We start from the raw sequence: 22,284 nt of genomic DNA, 5'->3' as shown, positions 1-22,284 counted from the left end.
AGTCTTTTTAATCAACAATATTTCTTTCATATTATTCAACATATTCGATTACTTTGTTGTTATGAACATTTCAGTTGAGTCTTAAAAGTGATGGAAGTAAGAATTTTTTCAAACATTACATACTTATCTAAATGATGACACACCATTAACATGTCTAAGTGTTCATCAATTGTATTAGCAGTGTATGGTCTGGTAGGATTTGTTGATGATGGAAGCACAGACTTCTCCCCAACGACTTTGATAATATCTGGAGCATGTCCTCCCCCTGCACCTTCTGAATGGTACGTGTGAATACATCTTCCTTTAAATGCTTCTATAGTCTGTTCGACACAAGCCGATTCATTTAGTGTGTCTGTGTGAATTGTAACCTTTAATGTAGAAATGAATACAAGATATACATAGGAATAAACATAAAACAGGGGAAAGTACTAAAAAAAACATAAGTAAAAAAAACCGGACAATAGTATTGTAAAAAAAAATAACAATGAAACGCTACCCTCAATACTCTTCTGAGAATAAGTTATATGGATAATGGTTTTAATGCAGAATCAGAAAATGAAAGCAAAGAACTTTCTTGCTGAAACACTTATTTTTGTCTTTGATAATGTGGTGGGTGAAGTCTGCTTATGAGTACAAAAATGTCGGCTAATATCAGTGCACATTAAGTACTCATTAGAAGTCCGACTTTTAAATAAATCAATATCAATCCCTCTTACGCAACAGATAAGCTGCTGTCGATCAAAAAGTCAACCATTTATATGATATGGTATTCGGTGTATTTGAAGTGCTTGAATCAAAGTAGTTCTTCACAAAAGTAGCATTTATCATTGCCTGAAACAAGGAATTTTTATATACCATTCTAATTTTGGTAAAAAAAAAAACCAGCATTGTTTATTGAGACGAGGTAATTGATCATTCACTCAAACATTAGGAACACTAGTGTAGAGCGTAGGTACAAAAATGTTTTTATATTACTTGTAAAACAGAAATATAAATCAGTGATGATAGAATCGAAAGTGGTGTTCATATAACTAAACGGGATATCTTTGGAAAATTAACGGTTCACAATTAAACACTGTCTTATTTTTAACATTCCATGAGTTGGAAACATCTATTCGAATGTTAGACCCCTTAACTATTACTCACCTGCACATCATATTTTTCTGCAACATTCAGACATGTGTCAATGGCGGCAGGAGTAGTCCCCCAATCTTCATGCAACTTCAGTCTACAATGAATAAAGAATTCAGCATTATGTTCTGATCATTTCTTTCTAATCATGTCCAGTGTGGTCGGTTTGTTTCGCAATATAATTTTATTATACTCAATTCAATTGTAAATTAACGCAACATTAGTAAACCAGTGTTACAAATTAAAACCGAGGGAAACACATCAATTTTGTCATTTCATTTTGAAAATAATATGTATCTAAACTATAAAGCAAAACAAATCATACGATTGGATAGTAATTTGTGAATTACATACCCTATTGCTCCCGCTAAAATCTGTTCACTCAAATCAGCAGCAAGCTCAAATGACCTCGATGAATTCCCTTTTCCTGTGAATCCAAAGTTCAGAGGAAATGCATCAGTACTTTGCAACATATCCCTAAAAAAATAATTAAAGAATTAGTTTTCTCTTCATGTTTTAATTTGGTATAATTTGAGGTAGATTGGATTGATATAAAAATAAACATATTTGATCAACAAAACAAAGTTTGTTCAAAGCTTTAGATAGATTATAGTATTATCTTCTCGCAAATTTGTGTGGCTTTCGAATTATCCCTTCCATACATTTTCTTCAGGTTTCATATTTTTAAAGACAGTTGAGTTGACATCTTCCATTTCCTATTTACAATCTATTCCAATTATGTTTACAAAAACCTTAATTACAGAAATATGAACAACATATTATTCTGTTCTTTGCATTTTAAAGTAAATTGCATTGATAACATGAATTATATGAACAGCAGTTTTGATTATTATTATATAAAGTTGCCAGTATACATGCAAAACGTTTTTAATAGTTCTAGAACAGAATTAACAATATTGTTAACATGTTTAAACGTTTCATTAAACATATACTAGATTTGTTAATCAGGAGATGGTGGTCCAACATTTGTCGGTTTTGATTTTTTTCCAAATGAAAATATGAACTTGTACAAGGGCAAAAAGACACAGTTTGTTTTAATTGCATAAAGGATTGTAAATGATGTATGATATAAGGCATCGGTGTATTAAAACCAATAAACCCTTGTACCATTAGTCTTTAATTTAATACTATACTAAGTGCATAAACGTCAATATTCAACTTAAAACTCAGTGTATGACATATTTAATGATAAAAATTTAAATTGTCTAGAAGGAGAAATATTTGTAAAACAACACCTTTATAAACAATAGTTATATAAGGAATGACTGTAATATTTTTAAACCGTAGAAAACCATGAAAAAAACGTTGATGACGTCACGGTCACATGACTAAATTATGTCTATGGGCTCATAACAAAATAACGTCAGCCAATCAGAAGACGCGTTACATCCAAAATTATATTATATAATTTTAAAAGATCTTGTAGTAAGATGATGTCGGATGATTGAACCACTGGTTGTATAAGTTTATGTCGGATGATTGAACCACTGGTTGTATAAGTTTATGTCGGATGATTGAACCACTGGTTGTATAAGTTTATGTCGGATGATTGAACCACTGGTTGTATAAGTTTATGTCGGATGATTGAACCATTGGTTGTATAAGTTTATGTCGGATGATTGAACCACTGGTTGTATAAGTTGATGTCGGATGATTGAACCACTGGTTGTATAAGTTTATGTCGGGATTATGTCGGATGATTGAACCACTGGTTGTATAAGTTTTTCCTATAAAAGCAAGTCACCTTATATGATTTGGACCAGGTGAACACGTAGTCGCATTGGTGCCTGTAGCAGGACCTGTCCCGCCACCAAACATAGTTGTAATGCCTGATGCAATAGCTTCCCGCGCTAGTTGTGGACAAATAAAATGAACGTGGCCATCTAAAGCACCAGCTGTGATAATAAGTCCTTCCCCTGCTATTGCCTCCGTTCCAGCTGCAACAACCATTCCCTGAAGTAAATAAAATATTTTACATATTCTTTTCACAATGAAAAACTATGGGTTTATTTAGTTCCAAAATTGTCTAAAATAATCCATAATTTGAAATAATCATTGTCATTGGGTTAAAATGTCAAAACAGTTTCTGTACCATTATCATAACAATACATTTTTGTATCATTATCTAACTTCAAAAGCACCCTCCTTTATTCAACATAAGTAAACTAACCACAAATTAAGTGTTTAATTCTATTATTGTAATGAAAATAAACTATCTCGTTGAATACAAGCTTGAAAATATTTAAGTCTCATATGAGGACAGATGGGGACTTGACCACTGACTTGTATGTTGGTTTTTATGGTACTTATAACTTCAGGAGGTATTAATTGTCATTTTCATTCCAAGATACCTACAGGTGTGATGCCTTCCATGCAATCTGGATTTCCAGCTTTTCCTATTCCTGCAATTTTGCCATCTTTTATACCAATGTCTGCTTTGACAATACCAGAAACAGCATCTACCAACAAGGCATTTGTAATAACTGTGTCAAGTACATCCCAATTCACATTCATTCTGTTTGAAGCTTGTCCCATGCCTTCACGTATTACCTGAGGATATTTTGGAGGTCAAGATATTACAATGGAACGCTTACTGCTGTTCAACTTTATCTAATTGTTTATCATCAATTTCAAGTGAAACGGCAATAAACAGCATTATGATAAAAACGTTATACAATTATCAACATAAAGTCTTCAAATAGTTCTTTTCAATACTACTACAAATTTGAACCTTATATGTTAATTAATTTATAAATATATTTATGAAGACACTGATTCAATATTTAATGCAGCTGCCTATTTGTTGTTGTTTCTTTTTTATGTATCTATATATGAACCATAGCACTATTATAAAACACCACTAAATGTACGCTTTTGTTTTCGCATAACTGTGTTTTAGTAACCTATATATATAGTTATACAGTATAAAGTAAAATAAAAAAAAACTAAATTCCGAGGAAAATTCAAAACGGAAGTCCCTAATCAAATGACAAAATCAAAAGCCCAAACACATCAAACGAATGGATAACAACTGTTATATTCCTGACTTGGTACAGGTATTTTTAAAAAATGGTGAATTAAACCAGGTGTTATAGCTGGCTTAACCTCTCACTTGTACGACAGTCTCATCAAATTCAATTATATTGACCACGATGTGTGCCAGAACAAACCGATATATTAGGTGAAAATGTCAAAAAATTATGGGATTGTTGAAGAAAAAATAAATGCCTTACCTTTCCACCACCAAATTTGATCTCATCTCCATACACAGTAAAATCTTTTTCCACTTCTATAACAAGGCTAGTGTCTCCTAAACGTAGCTGTCAATGAGAAAATATTGAGGAACTGACTTGATATTTAATATCCATTCCTTGTTTGAAATATGTATTTTTGCACCAACAAGCAACATAATTAATAATATTCATTTATTATAAAATAACATACCTATTTGTGTATGATTTAGCAAAATTATTGAAATTCATGTTTAAATTCGATAATACTTGGAACTTATTAAATGAATACCATCGGCAAACATGATGCATGCATAATCATTATAACGAAATACATTGTTTCTTTGGAATATCCATTTTGGCTATTTTGTTTATGCATCTTTGGTTGAAGAGCTCGTGAAGTAACTATACCTCCCTAGATTACTTTTTTTATGATTGAGGTTTCTTGATGAAGCTTCATCTAGGAAATCTCAATGGAACCACATAATTTATAAAACGTTTTTGTGATTTCCAAAGGATATTTCTGAATGAAACAGATGTCTCGAGTTATAGATGCGTGTTTATATGCTGGACCTTGCAGCAACAATGAAGTCAATTGTATATTTAATTCATACACAATGGTCTTGCAAAGTATTGAAGCAGCATCTTGGTACAAATAATAAAATATTATTTACCTTGTCACCTACGGTAGGTCCAAACATCAAAGCATATTGGGGTCTGGGCATTATACATTTCTTTAAAGCTGATTTTATTTCTTCCTGTCAAAAAGTAAAATGTTACGCTGAATTTTCAATATTTTTATGAAACTCCTGTTATGATAGTACATTTTTCAATAATGAGAAAGAATGCATTCCACAATGTCTTCAAATAAAAGCAACAGTAGTATACCGGTGTTCAAACCTGGATTACAAACAAAAACCAAGGGAAACACATAAACTATAAGAGAAAAATAAACCCATTTAAAACAAAATAATAATAAAGAAACCAGGCTTACAATCGTGACACTTCTTTTATGCTGAAGGTTAATAATGACCTGTATGTATAGGTTATGGATTACTAAAAAGAGCTGAAAGACAGCATTGAGGAAATTCAAATTGAGACAACAGTTCTTTATCGATGTTCAAATCACTTAAATAGAGTAAGATGATAAAAATCAACGCAACAAATTAAATTTCAGGGAATATAGTGAACTATAAAAGAAGCAAGACCGGCTTACTCGACAGGGTCGGGTCATGTTCTTCCTAATACCTTTGTAGAAGCAGATTTTGTGTTAAAATCACATTCCTGTTAAGAAGTCCGTATCATAGGAACATCTATGACCTAACGTGATAGTTAAGACATTGAAACGCCATACCATGCATATGATGAGGATGGTTTCCTCTTGCTTGTTGATATTGAGGAAAAGATCAAGATATGAAGCAGACATTCTTGTTTTGGATTACCTAGAATATCAGTTTACTAGGATTTACACACTCAAATGTGTGCAACAGGACATCAATATATCTGAATGTGACAACCAATACCTTTTTGTCTTCAAGGGTTTTGTTTTAAATCTGCATCATTTGAGTACAAACACATTTCGGCCAGTAGGAGTGTATAATTAGAAGCCATAGGAATGTTCACTGTGTGTTGATATATTAAACTACCAAACTCAACAAACAAGTTTTCGATCCAAATGTTCAGCTTTTCTATAGAGATACGCACAACTAATTTTACATAATGCTAATATGCTGACATTCAAAAGGACAGAGGCAAATATCATTTTGGGTGTATTTGTTGTTCGAAGCAATGTTGATTTCGCAAGGTTAAAACAAATGTATGATATAAGAAAGATTCCCATTTAAACAGAAAAAGATTTATTAGCTATTTTTGTCAATTAGACGTAGGAAAATTAATGTAAAGAATAAAAAAAAACTCAGCAGTTTTGATAATACTGTAAAATATAAAAAAATTGTGATTGAAAATTGTGTAGTACTGATCTTTCATTTTTTTTTAATGACAATTTTTATCTGATTGACATCGCATCATCACCTTTTAGTCTGAAGGCTATATTTTACAGCATAAAGAATTGTGGTAAGAACTTCAGTGGAGGTTTGGTTTGAAGCCGGGTTGAAATATGTCATTGTTATAAAGAACTTTTGTAAAGTTTAGAAACCCAGTATACAGATTTTTTCATCGTTTTTCTTCATGATAATACAAAAAGAGGACGGGTGTGTGATATACTACAATTTCCTCTTTTGTGACTATTTTAATGGTAGATGTGGAATATCCAGTGTTGCTGAGAGCTTAGGTAAGACATTCAAAATATTTTTAGTAGGTATAAAAACACTGTCTATTGTTGGGGACTTTGCATGCTGGAACATCAATACTGGGTCCGTGAAGAGTTTAAAGTATGTACAATATCAGGCTATCTGGAACAGATCGAAACTGACGTATGCATTGGACGTCTTGACTCTGAAATTCCTTCAGAACTTGTATGTTAAACAGAAATATACAAAACCATGACAAAAACCAATCTACAACCAGATGCTCCGCAGGGCGCAGCTTTATACGGCTGAAGAGACCCTGAACATTGGGGCAAGTATGGACACAACATTCAAGCTTGATACAGCTCTGAATTTGGATTGTGATTAAATAGTTGACACAACACAGGTTTGTGACACATAATGAATGTGGTCTAAGAACTTAAACTTAAAAACTTTAAATTTTAAATTGGACATTACCTATTATGGTCCAATATCCAAAATCTAAATACATGGTTAGATTCAGCATATCAAAGAACCCCAAGGATTAATTTTTTGATGAAATCAAATAAAGTTCAATTTTGGACCCTTTAAACCTCAATGTGGACCAATTTGATAACCGGGCCCAAACATCAAAAATCTATATACATGGTTAGATTAAGAATATATCAAAGAACCCCATATATACAATTTTTGTTGAAATCAAACAAAGTTTAGTTTTGGACCCCAATTTGGACCAACTTGAAAACTGGGCCTATAATCGAAAATTCTAAGTACATGTTTAGATTCAGCATATCAAAGAACCCCAAGGATTCAGTTTTTGTTCAAATCAAACAAAGTTTAATTTTGAACCATGATTTGGACCAACTTGAAATCTGGGCCAATAATCAAATATCTAAGTACATGTTTAGATTCAGCATATCAAAGAACCCCAAGGATTCAATTTTTGTTCAAATCAAACAAAGTTTAATTTTGGACCCCAATTTGGTTTAACTTGAAAACTGGGCCAATAATCAAAAATCTAAGTACATGTTTAGATTCAGCATATCAAAGAACCCCAAGAATTCAATTTTTGTTAAAATCAAACTTAGTTTAATTTTGGACCTTTTAGACCTTAATGTAGACCAATTTGAAAACGGGACCAAAAATTAAGAATCTACATACACAGTTAGATTCGGCATATCAAAGAACCCCAATTATTCAATTTTTGATGAAATCAAACAAAGTTCAATTTTGGACCCTTTGGGCCCCTTATTCCTAAACTTTTGGGACCAAAACTCCCAAAATCAATCCCAAACTTCCTTTTATGGTCATAAAACTTGTGTTCAAATTTCATAGATTTCTATCCAATAATACTAAAGTTATGGTGCGAAAACCAAGAAAAATGCTTATTTGGGCCCCTTTTTGACCCCTCATTCCTAAACTGTTGGAACCTCAACTCCCAAAATCAATCCCAACCTTCCTTTTATGGTCATAAACCTTGTGTCAAAATTTCATAGATTTCTATTGACTTAAACTAAAGTTAGAGTGCGAAAACTAAAAGTATTCGGACGACGACGACGACGACTCCAACGTGATACCAATATACGACCAAAATTTTTTTAATTTTTGCGGTCGTATAAAAATCAACATAGAAACTTGAGTTTAAAATTAGAGCGATATAATCGTAGGGTGTTATTTCATGTGGCCCAGAAGAGTAAAGAGACCTGCTCTACCTGTCACAATCGCTATATTGCTCATCTTTAACTATAGACAACAATATGATGAAATCATTAGAATAATATAATCAGGGTGATTATATGGAAAAGTATTTGACTAAACAGTAATAATACAGGTTTACTTTTGATATTACCCTCTTAAAATAAACAGAAAACAATATACCAGAATAAAGATTACATACAATTTAAAGTTATGTATATGACTTCTGGGGATGTCAACTTAAGCAACAGAAAAAAAAATGCTTACTTGCTTTTTGTTTCCAAATTTCCTTTCTTCAACCGTTTCCATCACCTTAATTATAGCTCTATCATCAACTGGACCATCACATAAGAAGTTACCTCCCCTTATTATTCTATAACACAATAGTAAATTATTGTTATAATTCAAAATTACAAGATTCACTGTTTATATTGAACACCTTAATTATAACTCTATCATCAACCGGACCATCACATAAGAAGTTACCGCCCCTTATTATTCTATAACACAACAAAAGAAAATGATTGTTATTCAAAATTACAAGATTCACGGTTTAAATTAATCTGTGATTTTGTCCAAATAAAACGCAACATTCTTGACTCTGTTGAACAAAATGCATGTGCTTACCAATACAGGGCTACAAAAAAATGATAGAAACATTCACAATTGTTGGTTTTCACATTATATCGAAATTATAAGAATTGTATACTACTTTATTGTACTTTAGTTGGGTTTGAAATGTATTGATTAGGCGCACAATTAGAAAACATTGCGATCGAAAATAAATCATTCAATTTGTAATAGAAAAAAAAAGAAATGATGATCTTGAAAGACATTTCATTCATTGTTATTTGTTCTCGGACACTCATCGAGTAACCAGATAGACACAAGTTATGATTAGCAATTGATTTTCAAGGTGTATTGTCTGTGCCTTAAAAGTAAACAAGAAAAATCAAAGAAAAATAAATGCAAAATACATAAAAAGCTATCTCATTAAAGGACCACACACATTTAACAAAAAGAATAAGTTTTAAATACTAGTAAATAAATTAATTGGAATATTAACTTGTTCCCGCTTATTGCAACAAGGTCAACTGTTTTTGTTTCTCCTGGCTCAAATCTGATTGCTGTTCCTGCGGGAATATTCTGTAAAACACAATTACAAATAAGAATTTCTGCTAATTCAGAAAATTGTTAATAAGTTGAATTTGGGGAATAAAGAAAACATATTTGCCCCATGTAAGATTTGCACTAAATGCTTCAGTATCAGAGATATAAGCTAAAAACTGCCTTGTAATCCTATGTTCTATTTTCAGCCATGGCGGCTAAGATGGTTGCTAGACGGGGTCGACAAATTTTCTAAACTAGATACCCTAATGATGATTGTGGCCGTATGGTTAAATTCGACCAAGTTGTTTCAGAGAAGAAAATTTTTGTAAAAGCTAACGACGACGACGAAGACGGACGAGGAATGCACAGTGATGAGAAAAATTCAGTTGGCACTCTTGCCCAGGAAACCTAAAATTGAGCTGATCGCAAATTTTACAAAGAAATTGGAAAGGAATGGGATAAAATTCGTCGACAGCGCAAGAGTCTCCTGCTATGAAACACGATTCGTCCACAGGACAAGTGTCTCTTGCTGTGGGAATGGATTCGTGGTCATAGGGTAAATGTATTGAGCCTTGCTATGATACATATTTGTCTATAGGGTAAGCGTCTTCTGCTAGATTTGTAGACAGGATAGCGTTTTCTGTTTTGAGACAGATTTGACGATATAAAGAAAAAATAAAACGCAGCAAACGTGATTTCTGAATGTACTGAATAAATCGGTTACATCATGCGGCTCTAATTACAATGCATCAACCATATATTCAGCTTGCACTCATCAATTAAAGTTGACCAAGGTAAAGCATACTAGGTCTTTTTATTATCTAAATTAAGTAAGGTTTAAAAACTGAAATCGTTGTAACGAACCATGATGGGATCAACAACTTTTAATTTTCAGATAAGTTAAGAAATTTATTAATTTACGACAGAAAAATTTACTTTATCAGCAAAATTCGGATTGTGCAGATCCAACAAAATCCCAGAGAAGAATCTCCAAAATTATGAACAGTTCAAAATATATAATTTTGGGGCCCTTCATGATAGCTTGTTGTTCGGTGTCATCCAAGGCTCCGTGTTGAAGGCCGTACACTGACCTACAATGGTTTACTTTTAAAAATTGTTATTTGGATGGAGAGTTGTCTCATTGGCACTCATACCACATCTTCCTAAATCTATTAACGATAATTTCAGAAGAAAGATTTTTTCTAAAAAAAAAATACTGGTCATTGGTAATTGATGGTTACTGAGTTATAAAAGCATAATGTGATCGGCGTCTTAAGCATCATTTCGAAATAAAAGGATTAGAAGGAGTATTTCATGGAATAGCCCATAATAGTTTGTTATTAAAACTCACCAGTCGCATACCATATGATGCTTTTCTGTCAAACTGTAGATATTTGTTTGTCTCGATAAAGTGATAATGACTCCCAACCTGAAAAATATCTTAAAACTTTTGACACTGTACTGGTTTTTGTTTGTTTGATTATGATGCTACAAGAAATTAAATACGTTACACAGAGTTAATTAATGTATTTATTTCGTAGAAATCTCTCCAATTAGGAGAAACCTGTATTGAATTTCTAGTTTCGGTGAGTTGATGGTCACACATTAATTTTAAGTTTACGTTATCGGGCATTAATGACCATAAAACCACCAATTGGTGACTTCGGAGCTTAAAATACAACATTGTTATCTCGATTCTATATAAACTGACAAAAACAACTTCAAATCATACATTTAGAATTTGTCCTACTTCGTGTGCGCTTGCAGCGCGACCGTTTTCATTGTATGAAAATTGGTGATGATATCCTATTAAAATGAACGTCACAAATAATGTTGCAAAAGAATCAAAATTGTCTAAGATTTGGAGATTTTAAAACTGTAAAGTATGAGAATTATTATTTTTGAATTAGAGACATCACAATTTAAATCAAGATTTAATATAGTTAGAAATATAATTTGTTTAACACGGTTAATACAGTAGTGCAAAACATTAATTTACTTGTCAAGGTTACACTTTGCATCCTTAACAACAGTTCGTCTGACATAATACTTTCAAAAGAATAAATTGCTAACGCTGTGCGATTTTCTTTTGGATTCAACAAACCAACGATGTATAAACGGTTCTCATTGAAATGATTTGACATGACTGACTGTCTAAATACAAAACCTTATGCAATGTTCCAACCTCTTTATTCAACAACTATTACCATAAAACATATCCAAATCTGTTTATTATTCTAATCATTTACATTTTTCTCAAAACAAATTTTTTATGACAATTTTTAGATTGAAATGATACAACATTTATTTAAATATACAATCGAAATTTAAAGTTTTACATGTAATAAATGTTATCCTAGGGTTAGATAAAAAAGGCAACTAAATTTTGTTCATATAAAATTTGAAATAGGCCGACACTTTCCATTAAGAGTATGTTCAAATTGCAATCTTTGAAGGTCGTTTGATCGTATCTTTAAAATATAGTGATTGGTTATGGAAAGGTGGATATACATGAAAGAAACATGTTACCAAATAACACATCTGTTTATTGTTGAACTTAAAATATTGACTTCAAAATAATTTATAAATGTGCTGAGTGTGTAAGCATATCTCACATCTGAGACTTCTAATTCATAATTCATTGCGTGAAAGGCTACAACTTGAAAAATGCATTGTAAGATATTCGAGATATCTCCCATCTACATTATTTTAGAGTGAAGTACTTTAATACACCATATATTTTCTGATTTTCTATTTATCGACACAATTTTATGCAAATAAAATTTGAAATGCATTTTTTCAGTAATTCAGAATTTCAAATATTTTCAAATAACATAAAAGCGCATTTCTGACAGGTAAAAACACATCATAACCGAATTTGATTCTAGTTAGAATTTCACATGTGTTCACTGTGTGACCCTATTATATATGATAATAATATACACACAACACATATTACATCATGTTAATATACAGACATCAAAAGGACAGATGCAAATATTATAAATCACAGTCTAGTGATTACACTAAATTGTACTAAGTACACGAGTCAACCAGGAAAACCTACGTGGATATTGATTAGTCCTACAAGTTGTTAAGATTAAAAAGATGTTTGCAATTCATCATTTCATTAAATGTTTATAAATGAAGTTGATTTTTATATATATTTTCTAAATAATATATGATTAGCAACATGTAACACAGATACAAATCTGCTGTACACGAGAACAAAATCAATGGTAACTAGTAGATTAATAGACAACATATTTATTTTGTACACGTAAGAAAAATATTGGTTAAAATTACCATTTGTACCACAAATCCTATTGTATCTGCCGAAGTGTTAGACGTTTACATTGTTGTCAATGAAGATGCTAATAATAGTTTTTTTCAGAAGTAGGGTCTTTCAGCGATTTGTCCATGTGTTATTGAAAGCATGATAAATGCAGGTATTCAATTTCATTTAAAAAATTTCTTGTATAAGAATAAGATACAACTATATATGAGGGTGTTAGCCCAATATGGTGTATTCTATTTACACCAAGATGTACTGGTCATGACAGAATGGTACTTTTCAATGATTTAGAAAGGGGCTGGGGGTCTTTCAGGAATTTGACCATAGGTTTTTGAAAAGCATGATAAATGCAGGGTATCCAATTTTATTTAATGACAACTTGGTGTAAATGAAACTATACCTGAATGGGTCTGTCACAAAGGCTGGTCACACTTAAAGATATAGTTTTGCGTCCTTTGTTAAGTTCTATATCACCACTGATAGGCATTAACTCCCCTGGCTTGACATCTAGTTTAGCATCGCAAACTCCCTCCTGCAATTGCGTTCATTGTATGATAAACTCAAACTCTCAAACCTTACATATTTACCATGTAAAGTTTTAATGTAAAACTAAAGTATTAAAATATGGAGCGATACAGTATCCGTCAGAATGTAAATTGCTCAATTTTTTAAATATACACAGTGAATTTCAATGTTTGAATTGCTTCAACTCTGATTCACAATTAAGAAGGTTCTATACTGAGGTATATATAATAATTAACAATTAAGAAGGTTCTATGCCGAGGTATATATAATAATTAACAATTAAGAAGGTTCTATACCGAAGTCTATATAATAATAGTATAACTTTCAAATTTTAAGATACTCTATAACCTGGTCTTTACCTCTTCGAAGTTGAATCAAAGTCTATAATATTCTATTCCGAGGGCTATCTTTGTCGAACTTTGAATCAAATTTGAAGAGATTATAATTATGCTGTCTATACAATGATTAAATTTTGAATCAAAATTGATGGGAATACCCACAAAACCTGTAGAACTCAGCTACTATTCACATTCAAAGGAACTACCGCTTTGACTATACAAAGCTGATAACTGACAAGAATGTATAAATGGGAAAATAAAGTTTGAGATACATTAAGATATGATAAGATATATGTAAATCCCTTGCCTCTATTCTATGTCCTTTGGCCTCATTGAATTTTTCTAGTGCTGGAATAGGTAGAAAGCTTCCATAAAGAGCAAGTTCAAGATCGCCATCTTTTCTACATATTGGTTTGTGAACTGTCACCTAGAAAATAAAAGATGTGCAAATATGGACTTAAAGATTAAAAAGAACCACCGAAAAACAAATGTTGTTTTTAATCTTAATAACGTATTTAAGTATTTTTTTGTTTGTCTTTATGAATATTAATTTTGCTGCCTATTTTTGGTGATATCCATTTGAAATTACTCTGTACTAATGCATTCCGTCATTGTGTTATTGAGCTATGATAATGTTTTGTATTTTTGTCTTTAACTTTTGCTAATGTGCTTTGTCTATCTGCGTTTTTTGTGCTTCTTTGTTACATATTTGGATCTTTTTATAGCGACTGTCTTACAAGTGAGAGGTTTAGCCAGTTAGTATAAAACCAGACTTAAACCACCATTTTCTAAATAAGAAAATACCTTTACCAAGTCAGGAATATGACAGTTGTTTTCCATTGGTTTGATGTGTTTGATGTGTTTGAAATTTTTATTTTACCATTTGATTAGGGGCTTTCCGTTTTATATTTTCCTCGGAGTTCAGTATTTTTGTGATTAAACTTTTTATGCAAATTGTAAAATTTCAGTTTTTAATTTCACTTGCGTAAGAAAGTTATGTTATCGTGATGTGACAAGTCCCTTCTCCAATTGCAAATTTAATTACAATGTGGTAAATGTACGAAAGCCGAGAAGGCTCATCTATAATTCAGAATTCAGCATTCAGAATTCGGCATTCAGAATTCAGAATTCGGAATTCAGAATTGGGAAATCATTTTTATCAAGTGTTATAACATACATATTGTAATAATTGATATATGTTTTAGTTTTATCCGTTATACGTATGTTCGTGTCCGTTCATATCCGTTAAACTCCGTTATTCATCTGGTGAATCCCTTAGGTAGCAATACACAGTTAGGAGTTTAGTTTCGCATTTTGGCCCCTGTGGATTTTTCAAATAGGAAAGTTATTGTGTAATAAAATTCATTTTTAGACAGCTGAGTACTAATTTAGCCTTCAAAGATGGTTTATAAGAGCATCAAGATTGTTTTTAACATGTTTTATGGGCTATTTTCTGTTTGACAATCCGTATTTTCATAGCTTGACCGGCCATCGGTCCAGAAATTAATGTAATGTTTACACACACTTTTTTTCTACACGAAGTTTTTGACGCAATTTTACAAAAAAATGAGACGAAAGACATATGATTTTCATTGGATCTACTGAATGATATATATACACAGTTTCAGAAAAGGTATTACTTTAAGCGATTGAAATTCTACTTTTAGCCAAATTTTGGGGAAATATGTGACATCTTTTCCCCCCTTTTTGCAATATTTTATAGCAAATAAGTGCAGATTGTTGCCATGGATACACCCAAAAGAAATTATATTTTACCATTTTATATACTGGATATAAAATCTATGGAAGATTCTGATTACATACATATGCAAATATATGACACAAACAGTAAGCTTAGTATTGCAAGAAAGCAATGAAAAGGGGATGGTAAAATTTATGAGGGCAAATTTTAATATTTTTTCCTAGCTGTTTATTGCTACCTTATGGCATACTTACCAAGCTCAGAATTGTATAATTTAAGACTTTTCATACCACAAATCTATTGATATTTAGATTCTAAATCAACTTCTGAGGGAATTAAGTCTTTAAGAATGACAATACATGTCAATTTTATTGTTTACAGTCCTTAGCAACCAAAATTAGACATTTTGACACAAGGCTTATATTTGTACTCTAACGGCTTAACCGTTGCTTCTGAAGGATTGGGGTGCATGTAGTAGCCTAAGAATTGAACGCGTTTGTTTTTTTCTTGCGAATATATCAAATTATTATTTTTATCAAGATTTCATGTTACATTTTGGCATATATTAAATGTATAGTTGAATCAGATGTAGGAAATTAATTCCCTACTACCAAGTTTTTAATCAAGGCTTAGGTATGCAATAAACATAAAGATTAACATTTTCATGCTTGAAATTGCTTAATTTTGTACAATTTTGCATCATCAGATATCTTATTGAGATTTTCAACTAAAAAAACTGACAAAAAAGGTATAGTTTTAAAGATTTGGCCAAAAATTGAGGTAGAAACAAGATTTTACACTTTGACTTGGCATTTTTCTTTAAATCAATTTTTGTCGCGTTTCAGTGTCAACTGCTTACCTTCATAAAATATTCATTACTCAACCAATTTTCAAAAATAAAAGGCCATTTTACTCGTTTAAGCTAACAGAACACAGAAAATTAGTAAAAAGGGAGAATTCGAAAAAAATATTTACTATTAAGGTAGCAATACACAGTTAGGAGTTTAGTTTCGCATTTTGGCCCCTGTGGATTTTTCAAATAGGAAAGTTATTGTGTAATAAAATTCATTTTTAGACAGCTGAGTACTAATTTAGCCTTCAAAGATGGTTTATAAGAGCATCAAGATTGTTTTTAACATGTTTTATGGGCTATTTTCTGTTTGACAATCCGTATTTTCATAGCTTGACCGGCCATCGGTCCAGAAATTAATGTAATGTTTACACACACTTTTTTTCTACACGAAGTTTTTGACGCAATTTTACAAAAAAATGAGACGAAAGACATATGATTTTCATTGGATCTACTGAATGATATATATACACAGTTTCAGAAAAGGTATTACTTTAAGCGATTGAAATTCTACTTTTAGCCAAATTTTGGGGAAATATGTGACATCTTTTCCCCCCTTTTTGCAATATTTTATAGCAAATAAGTGCAGATTGTTGCCATGGATACACCCAAAAGAAATTATATTTTACCATTTTATATACTGGATATAAAATCTATGGAAGATTCTGATTACATACATATGCAAATATATGACACAAACAGTAAGCTTAGTATTGCAAGAAAGCAATGAAAAGGGGATGGTAAAATTTATGAGGGCAAATTTTAATATTTTTTCCTAACTGTTTATTGCTACCTTATGGCATACTTACCAAGCTCAGAATTGTATAATTTAAGACTTTTCATACCACAAATCTATTGATATTTAGATTCTAAATCAACTTCTGAGGGAATTAAGTCTTTAAGAATGACAATACATGTCAATTTTATTGTTTACAGTCCTTAGCAACCAAAATTAGACATTTTGACACAAGGCTTATATTTGTACTCTAACGGCTTAACCGTTGCTTCTGAAGGATTGGGGTGCATGTAGTAGCCTAAGAATTGAACGCGTTTGTTTTTTTCTTGCGAATATATCAAATTATTATTTTTATCAAGATTTCATGTTACATTTTGGCATATATTAAATGTATAGTTGAATCAGATGTAGGAAATTAATTCCCTACTACCAAGTTTTTAATCAAGGCTTAGGTATGCAATAAACATAAAGATTAACATTTTCATGCTTGAAATTGCTTAATTTTGTACAATTTTGCATCATCAGATATCTTATTGAGATTTTCAACTAAAAAAACTGACAAAAAAGGTATAGTTTTAAAGATTTGGCCAAAAATTGAGGTAGAAACAAGATTTTACACTTTGACTTGGCATTTTTCTTTAAATCAATTTTTGTCGCGTTTCAGTGTCAACTGCTTACCTTCATAAAATATTCATTACTCAACCAATTTTCAAAAATAAAAGGCCATTTTACTCGTTTAAGCTAACAGAACACAGAAAATTAGTAAAAAGGGAGAATTCGAAAAAAATATTTACTATTAAGGTAGCAATACACAGTTAGGAGTTTAGTTTCGCATTTTGGCCCCTGTGGATTTTTCAAATAGGAAAGTTATTGTGTAATAAAATTCATTTTTAGACAGCTGAGTACTAATTTAGCCTTCAAAGATGGTTTATAAGAGCATCAAGATTGTTTTTAACATGTTTTATGGGCTATTTTCTGTTTGACAATCCGTATTTTCATAGCTTGACCGGCCATCGGTCCAGAAATTAATGTAATGTTTACAAACACTTTTTTTCTACACGAAGTTTTTGACGCAATTTTACAAAAAAATGAGACGAAAGACATATGATTTTCATTGGATCTACTGAATGATATATATACACAGTTTCAGAAAAGGTATTACTTTAAGCGATTGAAATTCTACTTTTAGCCAAATTTTGGGGAAATATGTGACATCTTTTCCCCCCTTTTTGCAATATTTTATAGCAAATAAGTGCAGATTGTTGCCATGGATACACCCAAAAGAAATTATATTTTACCATTTTATATACTGGATATAAAATCTATGGAAGATTCTGATTACATACATATGCACATATATGACACAAACAGTAAGCTTAGTATTGCAAGAAAGCAATGAAAAGGGGATGGTAAAATTTATGAGGGCAAATTGTTTATTGCTACCTTAAGTATATGTTGACGGCCGGTGGAGTCCGTCCTGTTAGGTGGACAATTTGGAGCATGTTCAAAACAAAATTATTTATTACAAAACTTGGCAACTTTTTCTATATGTCTCTTTTTTTTATTAAGTTAACTACAGTCAAGTCAAAAATTATCACCGCATGTGTTACTGTATGTCAATCAACTGTTTCAAATAAACATTTCCCGCGCGCGTGCCTCCCTACACACTCGTCATAACAGTATCATAAATTAAAGTACTAGAACAAATAATAATGGTTATATTTAAAAAGTTATTAACTATTTATTATCAATTATAAGTTCAAAAAAAAACAACATCTTTATATACAAGTCTGAGAAATAAATTAAATGTATAATTTGTTTTTTACTTTTCCTTTTCTGCAGACAATCATTTATATATATAGCATGATATGTTCAAAGACTGTAATATCTATAAAATGTGTCCTGTATTATTTTTGTGAGGGTCTCAAGCATGATTAGTGAATGCTAATTGAGTCACATTCTTTAAATACAGTAATTATTATTATTATAAGAGCTAACTTTCAACATGTTCAACAGCGACCGACTTCAAATTAAATACAAGATAAAGATAAAGATAAGGAATACACAGGTTATTTACTTGTCAGATTATTGTATTAGTACCTTGAGAATTTGCTGGCTTAAGATAAACATACATAATGAGTTTAATAGTTCTGTAATTGATAGTCTATGATGATCGGTCATTGCTTTCTGTTTGTATAGTGAGTGTCATTTAAAACGCAACAACAAATGGAACATTAATTGGTCTAAAGATTGAAACAATTTATCTCTCATGAAATATATCTGTAGCTATGTAAATAACAGGACTATATAAAAAACATTTGTTCAGAGAAGAATATATTATATCATGGAAGTAATATTTAAACATCCATGATTATACTAAACAAACTAAATGGTCTCGTTGTTAGCATGCTTGTCTGAGTACAGAATGTCGTAAGTTCGAACCTTTGTCCGCTGATCAATCAAAAGACTTTGAAATTGGTATCCGGCTTAACATATCGGACAAATGCAAAGCAGAGTTTATTCATCATTTATTCACATGTTCACATCAGGAATATGCATGTAGTTCATTTGCTTCTGTACGTTAAGCAAAATTCGTTCACTCACTCGTTAAACTATTATGATCGATCCAAATGAATTAAGAAACATGTGCAATACCCCAGGTTATTATTTTTTTGTTGCTTTTATTATAGTAGATAATGGAGTAACTGTAATAAAAGTTTCAAACTTGTTGTGTTGCGTTTTTGTATGTACTCAGTATTGTGTAAGTTTGCTTTCACCACACTAAAAATATCGCCTTTCTCAGCAAGATATGTACACGTTCTTATCGCGTCAGTGGAAAGGGGATTGCAAATAAATATAGGATATAATATATCTCTGAACTTTTTTTTCACAATCAAACATCTTTCCGAGAAAACGTTTCACGGGACTAGTAAATTCCCTTCAGAAACATGCGTTTATACGGGTGTTGCTAAACGGCGGAAACGGGAAACGGAACGGAAAGAGAAACGGAAAGGAAAACGGAAAGAAATATTTCTATGGACGGAATATAAGGGGGAAATGGAAAGAACTACGAAAATCAATAACGACTGAATTAACAAAATCACACAACAAATATGTTGACATTTCATCTAGGTCTGTGTGCATCTAAATAATCATGGGAACTCTCCAACATTATAGACTTGAAAGTTGAATAAACCATGTCAAAAATCACTCTATCTTTACTTTTTAACCCAAAACACAAGAGATGATTAAAAAAGTCGACATTTAAGGGCAATAATTACTTGAAAAAGTCTTCTTACTATAACGAAACTTTGACTTGTATGCAGATCTTATCTTGTTGATCATTTTTGTTTTGAAAGGTTTTAGCAATCTTTTAAATACGGGTTTCAAGATAATTGGCATAAACCAGTCATGAATACCAGCGTAATACCTGAGCAGATATTTATGAATTTGCGCTAATTATCTCAAACATGCATTACCTAAAAGATGATCATAAAGTATGATCCAACATAATGCGTAATCAGATAGATTATCATAATATCATTAATGCTTTTCTTAAATATCCCAGTTACAATTGTGTGGCGTCTTTAATGATTGCGCCAAAACATCGATAAGGACACGTTACAGACATATTATTATTATGTTTTGAAAAAGCGCCATATAAACTGAAATTAAACAGTTACAGGAAACCAGATAAAACTCAATGTTGGATTTATTCATCCTTATGCTTCCGCAATCAAAGAGTGTAGTATATAGTGAGTATAGTGAGTGATTTTCTCAATTTTTACATTAAAATAAAGTGTAATCAAATTTCTATTCTACTTTCCGGGTTTCGGCTTACCGGTTGTTGTCCATACACCATTGTCCCATTAGGTTTCTTGTATGTTTTCTTTCCATTAGCATTATTCAAGAAAAGATACAACGAAAATCACCATTGCAGAACAACGCAACAAGATACACCACATTAATCATTCTGAGTTAAGGCAATTGAAAAAAAGAAACAAAGAAAAAACGATAAAAATCATTTTTCCAAAATATGATCACTTCACAATCTATCTATAGAATCGAGGCCAATGTCCATCTTTTTAGACCGTATGTAGATTTGTTTGTTGTTGTTGAGTTACTATCTTATTGACGTTTATCCGACTTTTTTTCAAATAAGAACAGTCGAACAGACTATATTTAATTGCATGAACGTGTAGCGGGGTTGCTTCCCATCCTTAGTACAGGTAGAACATATAAAGCCAGTCTTGATCAACTGAGCTATGGAATCGATTCTTTGGCTCAGTGGGTTAACGCACTGACTGTCACGCAGGCGACCGGGGTTCGAATCCCGGTGGTGAAGATATAAATTTGTAGAGTAGATACATGCTCTCCGGTTACATTTGGCGCCCGACTAAAAAAATCCACGATGGTTATCTGGAGTATAGCCAGGGTTTGTGTTGTTAAGAGTTATACATAAATAATACACGTATAAAGATATGATGACTCTTGTGGAAGGGGAATAGTGTAGCGGGGTTGCTTCCCCTCCTTAGTACAGGTAGAACATATAAAGCCAGTCTTGATCAACTGAGCTATGGAATCGATTCTTTGGCTCAGTGGGTTAACGCACTGACTGTCACGCAGGCGACCGGGGTTCGAATCCCGGTGGTGAAGATATAAATTTGTAGAGTAGATACATGCTCTCCGGTTACATTTGGCGCCCGACTAAAAGATCCACGATGGTTATCTGGAGTATAGCCAGGGTTTGTGTTGTTAAGAGTCATACATACATTAATACATGTATAAAGATATGATGACTCTTGTGGTGGGGGAATAGTGTAGCGGGGTTGCTTCCCCTCCTTAGTACAGGTAGAATTCTGAATTCTGAATTATAGGTGAGCCTTCTCGGCTTTCGTATAAATGTTTAACATTGTTATTATTGTGTCGTCTTATTGGCTTCCAACCATGGTATATTATAACTAATAGTACAAGGATATCTATACAAGAGAGAAATCTGAATGCAGGTTATTTTTCCTTTTTTTCTAAAGACTCAAATTATACATTTGTCATTTAATATTACAGCTCATTCGTATACATAAACCAATCAATTATGTGTTAGTTAATAATTACAAGTTTAGTTCCATCTGGAAATGTTCCTTCGACTTGTACTTCATGGATCATGTCAGCAACACCGTGCATCACTTGGTTGAATCCTAATGAAAATAAGTGATGCGTGATAAAGCTTTAATTTACTCTGTACACATATACTATAATAAGAAAGTAAAATACAAAATCGACAAATTGTGTTGGAAAATAAAAATTTGAAAAAATTAGGAGAGCAGGAAAGCAGATCAGGACAACTACTGGAAATAAAAACAACGCGTAAATGACACCAACAACTAACTCTTGACAAATATGGACTC

At 31.8% G+C, this 22,284-nt stretch overlaps 1 protein-coding gene across 2 annotated transcripts in view; it reads right to left on the bottom strand.

Annotated features, from left to right (window-relative positions):
* Positions 1-22,284, bottom strand: part of LOC139500763 (urease subunit alpha-like) — a 62,501-nt gene that overhangs the window by 6,444 nt on the left and 33,773 nt on the right. For both annotated transcript variants that reach the window (XM_071289598.1, XM_071289596.1), the window contains exons 4-16: positions 21,992-22,074; positions 13,899-14,018; positions 13,129-13,260; positions 10,785-10,862; positions 9,390-9,469; positions 8,591-8,696; positions 5,057-5,140; positions 4,386-4,472; positions 3,508-3,702; positions 2,897-3,105; positions 1,486-1,608; positions 1,147-1,228; positions 124-368 (exon numbers count right to left, since the gene is read on the bottom strand). In XM_071289598.1, the coding sequence (XP_071145699.1) occupies positions 124-368; positions 1,147-1,228; positions 1,486-1,608; positions 2,897-3,105; positions 3,508-3,702; positions 4,386-4,472; positions 5,057-5,140; positions 8,591-8,696; positions 9,390-9,469; positions 10,785-10,862; positions 13,129-13,260; positions 13,899-14,018; positions 21,992-22,074 (1,624 nt within the window). The remainder of the gene's footprint in view (positions 1-123; positions 369-1,146; positions 1,229-1,485; positions 1,609-2,896; positions 3,106-3,507; positions 3,703-4,385; positions 4,473-5,056; positions 5,141-8,590; positions 8,697-9,389; positions 9,470-10,784; positions 10,863-13,128; positions 13,261-13,898; positions 14,019-21,991; positions 22,075-22,284) is intronic.

This window comes from Mytilus edulis, chromosome 13 (assembly GCF_963676685.1).
Source record: "Mytilus edulis chromosome 13, xbMytEdul2.2, whole genome shotgun sequence".
Taxonomy (NCBI): domain Eukaryota; kingdom Metazoa; phylum Mollusca; class Bivalvia; order Mytilida; family Mytilidae; genus Mytilus; species Mytilus edulis.
The sequence above is the reverse complement of the archived record's forward strand: the minus strand, read 5'-3'. Positions and strand labels throughout refer to the sequence as shown.